This window comes from Colletes latitarsis, chromosome 1 (assembly GCF_051014445.1).
Source record: "Colletes latitarsis isolate SP2378_abdomen chromosome 1, iyColLati1, whole genome shotgun sequence".
Lineage (NCBI taxonomy): Eukaryota > Metazoa > Arthropoda > Insecta > Hymenoptera > Colletidae > Colletes > Colletes latitarsis.
Genome location: NC_135134.1, coordinates 51,798,688 through 51,808,029, shown reverse-complemented (window position 1 = coordinate 51,808,029; position 9,342 = coordinate 51,798,688). Strand labels below are relative to the sequence as shown.

Here is a 9,342-nt window from a genome sequence, read left to right as displayed (position 1 = left end):
ATCAGTTTTGTAGGCACATTCAATGTGTCGAAGCATTATAAACAAGCGAGCACTGAATTTCGATGCACTGAATTATGCCCGATCTGGCCACGCTGGTTAGTGGCGCGCAGTCGTTTGGTTACGCGGAGAAAAACAGACGATCGTGAAAACGCAACATGTCTGCCCGATAATGCGTTAAGAAAAAATCTGGTAAATTACAAAAATTGAAAACGTTCGGTGTAAGGGAATCATGAAATAAATTTTGGGGTTAAACGTGTGTCTCGGGCTACCGTGAAAGTCTTTCGCCGAAACGAAGGGATCTGGAAAGGCTGTAGTCAAACCTCGGCGAACCGATGAAACTTTAGCGATACTTTCGCTAGAGAAACTTTAAAAGTGTACGTACCACTGGTCGATTTCTACCAAGTTCCGTCAAGTATTTAGATAGACGATAGGGAGAGCCTGGATGCCGCCATTTTTCAACCGATGAAATGAAGTTCGAGTTCTCAAAATTGTTCGTCGCCATTCGGACAAACGAAGATAAATATGGCAAGTAATTCTAACAACGGTATATTCCTCTTTACTGAACTTCTTTATTTATTGTAGATAAGTGTACTGTATGCGTTGTAGTAACGTAAATGGGAACGGTATTATTTTAAAATTAGGTGTACTCGCTTTGCTGCCTGCTCAGAATTCAAAGATCACGTTTTAATAATACCGTTGTTAAAAAAGTCGTTCGATAAATTCAAAGAAGAAGGTAATGCTAATCCGTCGTAACAAGTTAATTACGAGGCTCGTTCGCGAAGGAAATTGTGTGCGGTGTCGGTGTCAAATTAGTACGGTCCTTTTTAATAGCTGCAAAAACCAGTTTCGCCAAAGTTTGTCGCATAAAAGGTTAATTACTTAGGCGATTAAGCTTGCCAGACAATAAGGCGGTCGGGTTAAACAGGCGGGTTGATCGATTTAGCCTTTCCTACTTCATCCATTAGGCGTTCAAAGTGTAAGAGCATCGACAAATATTTGCACTGTTTCGAGCGTACCGTCTAATCCAAGTTTTCTCTGTATACTTGCCGAGTCTTTTGAAACGCGTCGCGTCAATGCTCTTTTGTCGTTCGTTCCGTTATTTCTCGTTTCTATTTAAAACGTCGCTATTTACGATCCAACGCGTGCAGTAACAATAACCGCGAAAAAAAAAACCGTTCTGCCATTTTTGCTGTGCCCGACTTTGTTCGGGAAAAGTTTCATCGTTATCGTAATAATCTGCACTCCGCGAATCCAAGTACCATCCGATTATCGAAAAATAAGAGAGGTTAATGCGGATTTTACGGTTTAGGAATTTACGTAAAGCGATTCGTTGCAGTCGACAAATCATCGTGTTATTCCTGGAAGTTCGCTTGAACCAACGATGGACTTTACGCTCGATCTAAAGTACGTGTCAACCCCCACGAAATAAATTTTAATCTTAGAATAAAGGCTCTGTGATCTCGATCAAAGTGTAACACGATGATTAGAAATGAGGATGAAATACAGTAGATACCACGTAATGAATTAGAACGTTTCACCGTGATCGGTCAAGGAACATTAAGACCACGAAAGATCCAACGACAACGGATTCCACGAGCGAGGATAAAGCGGACCAATCCGGCTGCAAATTGGCTCCTTTGATCAGTCTGGAAAAGAAGGAGAGCCCCGTGAATCCGTACAATCGAGCAGACTGGACGAAAATGAACTCGAAATGGCCGCTTCCGGACACGGATGACAATGAGATCAGCGCTGTTAACAGTCTACCGCAGCTTGACTGCGGCGCATTCCCGAAATCGTACATGGACACGTGTTCCTGCTGTCCTCGAGAGACCTTTGGCAAGCACGACGCAGACGCGTTCGCCAACTACAGGAGCATCGTTCTCAAAGACGATGGCTGCTGCAAAGCCCATTGGGCGAGGAAAGAGTGTTACGAGAGAATCAAGGCGAAAGTGAACAGAGCCGTAAAGGTAAATAATTTATAGGAGAATTGGAATTCGGGAAATTCCTACGAAATAATTACGGTATTTCCACGCGACGTTCTAACCGGCGTGAACTACTTTAAAGAACGTACTACCGCGGTTTTCAGAGGCACAAAATATTTTTGATACGCGGCGAGTTGCCAAAATTGAAGGAAGCTTTGGAGCGAAGGGGTTGGGTGCAGAAATACGAAGCCACAAAAACAAGAACTCTACCTTACGGTTAGTTTCCTTGCCTCCCTTAATTAAATTTTTTCTCTCTTTCGCATTTTACTCTCTCTCTCCGCCTCTCTAATTAAAGATTAACCGCATAAACGACGGTAAAACGTCTAAATAAAAGAAAGCGCCCGTCTTTGGCGTCGGTGAACTTTCGACCAATATTCTTTGACGTGTAAGGACGATCGAAAATCCTCGCCGATGTTTTAAACGACGGTACGGTGTTTTCGAGTATTCGTTCGAATTGCTGTTTGATTCTTAGGTAGCGCGGCGAGCTTAGAGGCAAGATCATTAGGCGATCTAACCCAACCGGACGGAACGTTAAACGAGAAAGCGGTGATTTTCGCTTTACTACGTCACAAACTGCCGGACTTTATATGGGACTGCCGAAACGACTTTGTCGACTGGCACCGTGGCCTGAGCAGCAATACCCTCCTCAACAGATATCAGAAACCTTCGGTTTACACTTCCAAGGTTAACAACATCGTTTTATTTTATGGAATTTACCCAACTCCGAGCACCGCGTACAGAATAAGATCACCGAACGTGAGACTGTCGTTAAACTAAGTCAGCTACGACTCTACGTGATTCTAAAGAAATTAAAAATAATTGCGAGAATACTAGGGCTACGGTTAATGACGAGATAGATAAAAGCAATTTACGCTGGACAAGTTTAATTATAATTGACACGGCAGTAAAGCAAGGGCACCGTGTAATTGAACGATATTCAGGGTATGGGCGCACCAGAGCGTTGTATAAAAGTTTAATAGTGGATATATTTCTAAAGTGACGAGAGACACGGGTAATTAGACCAAGAACTTTAAGTGCTTACGTTATATCGTAGCAATGCTCGTTAAATGAGAAAGATGAGGTAAATAAAATGCCGAGGGCCCTCATACTATTTACACTCGTTACCGATACAGAGTCCAGAATATAATTATGACGAATAAGTGTCACTCTGCTTTTAAAAAAGTCCATTATACCGTTAGATTAAATTTCAGGAGGTTAACTTTAACACTGAACCTACTACGATCGGTTATCTAACCGGTTGCACGATTTAAACGGGAGTCTTGGTCTAACAACGCGTAATAAAAATACTAAAACTTTAGACGCGTGTAGTTCCGAAACTACTAGTGCTTTCTCAATAATTGAGGCATTATTAGAAGCGGGGAAGTTTCCCCTTTAAAATGGTTTTGGTTTTTGACGATCCGACTGCCTATTTTCGAGATATCGTAATTTATGTAAAGGGGTAATTTTTTAATTCCGCGCTCCGCCTTACGAAAGCCTATTAACACCTAATAAAAATACTAAAACTTTAGACGCGTGTAGTTCCGAAACTACTAGTGCTCTATCAATATTTGGAGCGTCATTAGAAGCGGGGAAGCTTCCCCTTTAAAATGGCTTTTGGTTTTTGACGATCCGACTTACCGTTTTCGAGATATCGTAATTTATGTAAAGGGGTAATTTTTCTTAATTCGACTATCTCTGTCTCCGTCTGACGCGTCGCGTAGTACCTCCTTGTCGCACGTGAGACGTGACCGTCTGGCCGACTGACCTAGTTTCTCAATGTGCGCGCGCGGTCAACGGCCTTGGCAAGGCCGTAGCGAAAAAGTAAACAATCTTCGGACCCTTATATTTCCGGAACTAGCCGCCGCATCGACGTGAAACTAAAATCGCAATATCTCTGGAACTAATTGAGCTATCGACTCTCACGAACGCTCATTTTAAAGGGCATTTTATCCCCTATCCGATGACCATATCAACTATTATTATTAATGTTGTCTTCTATGTTTATTTTGCAATTTACTTTGACACGACCGACTTGAAACTAAAATCCTCATATCTCCGGAACTAATAAAGCTATCGACTCTCACAAACGCTCATTTTAAAGGGCAGTTTATCCCCTATCCGATGACCATATCAACTATTATTATTAATGTTTATTTTGCAATTAACTTTGACGCGATCGACTTGAAACTAAAATCCTCATATCTCCGGAACTAATTAAGCTATCGACTCTCACAAACGCTCATTTTAAAGGGCATTTCATCCTCCATCTAATGAACGTAACTACTTTTATAATTTATACTGCCTTCTGTGTTTAATTTGAACTTTGACGCTATCTACTCAAAATAGTTTCAAAAATCCCTATCGATTGTGCGACTGGTGCGCGATAAAATTGTCTTATAAATTGTTTATCTAATCGAAAATGAATTTAAATTCGTATACAGAATGTTTACGTAATTACTAGCCAGCATAATTATTTTCTCTGGAACTAAATGGGTATACACGAAGCTTATTTTGCAATAAGTTGAACGTTTAGAATCCGTGATTCTCGTACTCGACGTAAGCTTTATAAAACATTTGTGATTACGAATAATATAGTTAGGAATGGCTCGTATACTGGAAGAGGCTCACTGGTTGTACGAGAAGAACGTGTCGGGCGTGCTATTCCCTCGAAGTTACAACCTCAGCAGAGAACCAAAAGCTTTCCTCGAGGATTTTCGACTGACCGCCACCGCCGGCCTGTTAAAGTGGTTCGTACAAAGAATGCAAGACGACCCGGAGAACACGTCGGACCCGGGACATCGTACGATTCCAATGAGTCGACTGGAATTCGCCATAAAACGGTGCGGGGAATTTATTGCTTGCGCGAACCATAAGAACATAGATGAAGACTTTGTCACCGAGCTTTCGGAGGAAGAATGGAATTCCTTTTTAGAGGATTACGCCACGGCCGTTCACGAAGGCGGCGGAATCGAAAATACGTCGGAGAAGGGTCAAGAGTACCTGCAAGTACGTTAACGGCGTTCATTTGACGCGAAATTGCACAAAGCTGAAAGGCAGGCGTTAGAAACTTAAAGGGAATTACACTCTTCGTCTACTTCCTCGCGTTCATTAATCTCAACACGGACTGGTTATTCTCAATTTGCGACGTGACATTTTTCCCGGATCTTCCGTTACTCTTCTCCTAAACGAATTAACTGGATTTATCGGGCGAAATTGTCCGGGGTTTTGTCGAACGCGACTGTATTTTGTAGAAGTTTATCGAGGCGGCAAAATCGACCCTGTCGAAATTGAAGGAGGTCGATCCGCAGTACGAACTGAACGGAATGCGGAACACGTGGATCCTGAAGCCGAGCGAACTTTGTTGCGGCACCGGGATTAGTATTTCCCACAACTTGAAAGACATATTCCGGAAGGTAAAAGGTCGACCGAAGGATTACTTCATCGTACAGAAATACATCGGTGTGTATTTTTAAAATCTAGACTCTTACTCTACGAGTCGTTAATTATCAATTCTCTATTCCCTCGTTTATAGAACGTCCCCTATTGATTCACGATACGAAGTTCGACATCAGACAGTGGTACCTGGTCACCAGCACGTTCCCCATGACGATATGGTTGTACAAGTAATTAAATTCAATTTCGCTCGTCCGGAACTCGTATTTAGACCGTGGCGGTATTCTGCGTCGAAATCCATGGAATAAATTGCGAGCCAAAAGGCGAAACGACGAACGAAGTTTGCGCGACGATTCTTTAAAGAAATACTCAGCGGGAAGGCGCTTTCGAATTTTTCTCAAAAGCATTTCCCCGACGGAGATTCGACTAGATTCCATCAAAGAATTTTCTCGATCCTCTGGCATCCTTTTTCCATCAGGGAGGGACTGCTTCGGTTCAGCTCGAAGCCCTACACTTTCTCAACTTATCACGAGGCGATTCATATCTGCAATACCGCCATTCAGGAGAAGTACGACGAGGAGAGACGGAGAAGAAGGAAGCGTGGAAATTCGGAGGAAGTCGTAAAATCGGTTCGCGATCAGGGATGGGACTGCGAGAAGCTGAACGAATATTTAAAGTAATCTCTCGACCGGCCTTCCAGACTTGTATGAGAACTTTCGGTTATCCGTTCGTTACGCTCGATAGCCCATGGGGATCACGAGATTGATAGATCCGGTGTGCAAATATGCTCGGGTACCATGTACTTTCCTGTCGGGTAATCGGCTCTATCTTCCGTTGCCTATCTTTCTATCCGTGTTTCGACCAGGGTTACAGCTTTTTCAAACGTTCGTTTGTCTCGCGTTTAAATGCGCCCATCGAGACTTCGCGGATAAATAGATTCACGAGTTCTATACGAAAATCCAAACGTCGGTATAAAATATGGAATAGAAGGTATAAATCAACGTCTAAAGTAAAGAAATCGCTCGTGCGTTTAAGTGACTGTCACGGTCGGGCATAAATCTGTCGGTCAGGCGTGCCAGTATGTGTCATGGGCGTGTGCGTTAAGGGATTAATGCCATACTTTACCCTGGCTCGTGCAGCGATAGTTAGAGGGACAGGTGAACGTTCCTGGAATTGGGTGCTGTTATCTATCCTACGGTTCACTCGTTCCTAGCTACACTAATGTTGCATCGCGCAGAAGATGCCATTTACTTCCCCCCTGGCAACTGAGACGATCCAAAATAAAGTCTCGCGCTCGAATTGTTTCGATTAAACCGGTCCCTGGGGGCACTTGGAACAGGCCAAATCACCACCGTAAATACTTTAAATGCGTCGACGCGAAAAAAACGATTCCCTCGAAGTATTTTCGAAAGTTTAGATCCATAGAGTACACTGAATCTAGGACACTCCGCGGAGCAAACTCGCAATCGACGATGTAACGTTCTGTTTGTCAGGCAAATGGGACTCGAGGGCGAACCGTATTACGACCAGATTTACCCGAAAATGTCGGAAGCTATAGTCCTGACGATGTTGGCCTCCCAAGAACACATGGACAGGCGACGTTGCAGCTTCGAGCTGTACGGAGCCGATTTCGTCGTGATGGAGGACCTTTCCGTCTGGTTGATCGAGATCAACACTAACCCCAGGATGCACCCGCCTAGTTCGAGAATTACCAAACGCCTCTATTCCGGTGTCCTCCAGAGCTTGGTTAAAGGTTAGCAAACTAGGATCTATAGGGGATCGTAGACAGAAGGAAGTTGTCAGGAACCGAGACTGCGGGGGAAAGTTTCCGCGAGTGGAGAGGTCGGGACAAGACAACGGGTAGCGTATCCTCCGCTGTGTCTCTGCGAATACTCCAACGAGCTTTTCAAATCGTCTAGTATCGACTGCTGGCTTTCCGGTTTCTGATTAAACAACTTCGCTGTCGGGGAATACGAATCGACCGGGCAACCTTCGACTCTTTCGTCAAAATGACCTTCGCCCTCTCCGATCGAATCTAGGTCGGACCTCGAAGCCTCTGCATTTCCTTTCTTCTCTCGTCAGACATCAGTCAGTTTCTCCGGATCTAAAATTTTTAACAAATTTATAATCACTGAAAATGTCGCCCGTTCAGCTTGATTTTTATAGGCACCTTTATTTACAATTTTCTAATTAACGGAATGAATTTTTGTTCGGTACGAAGGACGAAGTACGCATTAATTTTTATTTATTAGGCAAATGGTTCTGCAAAATTACGTTCGCCCGCCTTGATAAAATTAATTTCCTGCCCCGTCTTTCCCTTGTCGTTTTATTAATTTCAGTCTCGTTCTTCGCGATATTCCGTCACGCAGTTCTCTCTGTTCCGCGCACAAAGCTGCTTTTTTTCACGATATAAAAAATGTCTACCTTTCAGCAGTCGTCGGGTGGTTCCGACTGCGACGTCATTGTACAAACCGAAAGAAAGTTCCTTTATACGGGATACTCCTTTAGTCGAGTTTAATCTAATGCTGGTATTAATGCGACCGCGTGTATTCAATCTCTCCGCGACGAGGGTATCTTTTCAGACTCGGGGATACGCGTCTCCCAGGGGCGCGCTTTGTCGTTTGTTAACGCAAATTGGGCGATCATATATAAGCGTGACGGTACTCTAGAATTTTTGCGAAGAATCGTTTCCACTAATTTTTAAATTATCGTTGCGCCCAAGTTTACAGTGCCCGGCCACAATGGCACGGGGAATATAAATATACAATAGTTGGTTCGAGTTGAAAAGAGTTCACCGGGGAACAAAGATAAAACTCACGACGATGTACGTGTACAGTGCACACAGACAAAATACGTGCTGCGACCTCGATCGTGACGATCGAAGAAGAGAGACAGATTTATTCGAAAGGGCGTAAAATAATTGTAATTATAATATCGAAGCGCGGTAGAAGCATCGTAAATTAAACTACTCGATAGTAATAACATTAATAGTAATCCGAATCGGAGACCGCAAACCGTTATAACCAAAATTATTAAAGTTATGATATATGAATTGATATCATTGTTTAAACGTTAATTACCGATAGTTATTGCGAGTGATTACAGTTTATTTGGTTACCGGAAACCGCTATCGACAATAAAAATTGAGAAAATCTTGATTCAAAGATGATCGAGTTTGGAAAGGGAAAACAGATCGAAGCGAGAAACGGAGGAGATCGTTCGCGATCGGCGCTGATTTGCAATCTGTTTCAGTGGTAATGGACTTGCCCATGAACGCGGCCGCTGACACGGGCGGATTCAGCCTCGTCTACAACCAAAATATACCCGACTTCCACCCTTATCTCGGTCCCTGCCTCTTCGTGTTTGGCAAGTCGATAACGCTGCAAGAGCAGCCGCGTAAACGCGACAAGAAAAAAGGAAAGACGAACAGCTGGACCAAGCAGCAGCAACAGCAGCAACAGCATCACCGTGCTTGGACCGCCCCACCTATGATACCGCGATTGAGAGAACCGAAAATAATCGACTTTATCGACTACTTGAACACCGCCAGGGCTGTCAATTAAACTTACAAGCATCACATTGGCATCTTTTACTCTCGTCTTAGTTCGCTTAAAATCGTTACGACCAGTATGTCCGGGGTGAACAAATTTACCTTACGAAAGAGTACGTGAAATGCTAAAAAACTCTAAAAATAATATCGAATTTCGAAATTTTGCTTGTTATCGTCGGGCGCATTCGGTCATTGGTAAGCGAAAATGTACGAATTTGATAAAAACGCAGTTGGTCGAGTGCTACGTTTCAAAGGGGAAACTGGATTTCGTGAAAATGAAAAATGCTAACGAGTAGGTCTTAAAAAGCAGATCTCTAATAAAATTGGGGTAAGTGTGTAAATTGAGTATGGGGGTTTGGGAGAAATATGTGTACCTAGATAGGCGGCGTTGTTACGTAGCAGAAGTTGGCGTTCGCG

At 43.3% G+C, this 9,342-nt stretch overlaps 1 protein-coding gene across 1 annotated transcript; it reads left to right on the top strand.

Moving 5' to 3' along the window:
- The first annotated feature begins 1,381 nt into the window (after nt 1–1,381).
- Nucleotides 1,382–8,938, top strand: LOC143345044 (tubulin glycylase 3A). The gene is made up of 10 exons (XM_076771763.1): nt 1,382–1,404; nt 1,529–1,967; nt 2,087–2,198; nt 2,455–2,666; nt 4,578–4,988; nt 5,234–5,441; nt 5,515–5,605; nt 5,854–6,051; nt 6,869–7,128; nt 8,628–8,938. The coding sequence occupies exons 1-10, from the start codon at nt 1,382–1,384 to the stop codon at nt 8,936–8,938; spliced, it is 2,265 nt and encodes a 754-aa protein (XP_076627878.1).
- The last annotated feature ends 404 nt before the right edge of the window (nt 8,939–9,342 follow it).

Bases quoted from the DNA above. Each gene is read 5' to 3' on its own strand.
- LOC143345044 (XM_076771763.1), top strand. From the start codon at position 1,382: ATGGACTTTACGCTCGATCTAAA. The intron at 1,405-1,528 runs GTACGTGTCAAC...GTAATGAATTAG, and splicing joins GACTTTACGCTCGATCTAAA to AACGTTTCACCGTGATCGGT. The intron at 2,199-2,454 runs GTTAGTTTCCTT...TTTGATTCTTAG, and splicing joins AACAAGAACTCTACCTTACG to GTAGCGCGGCGAGCTTAGAG.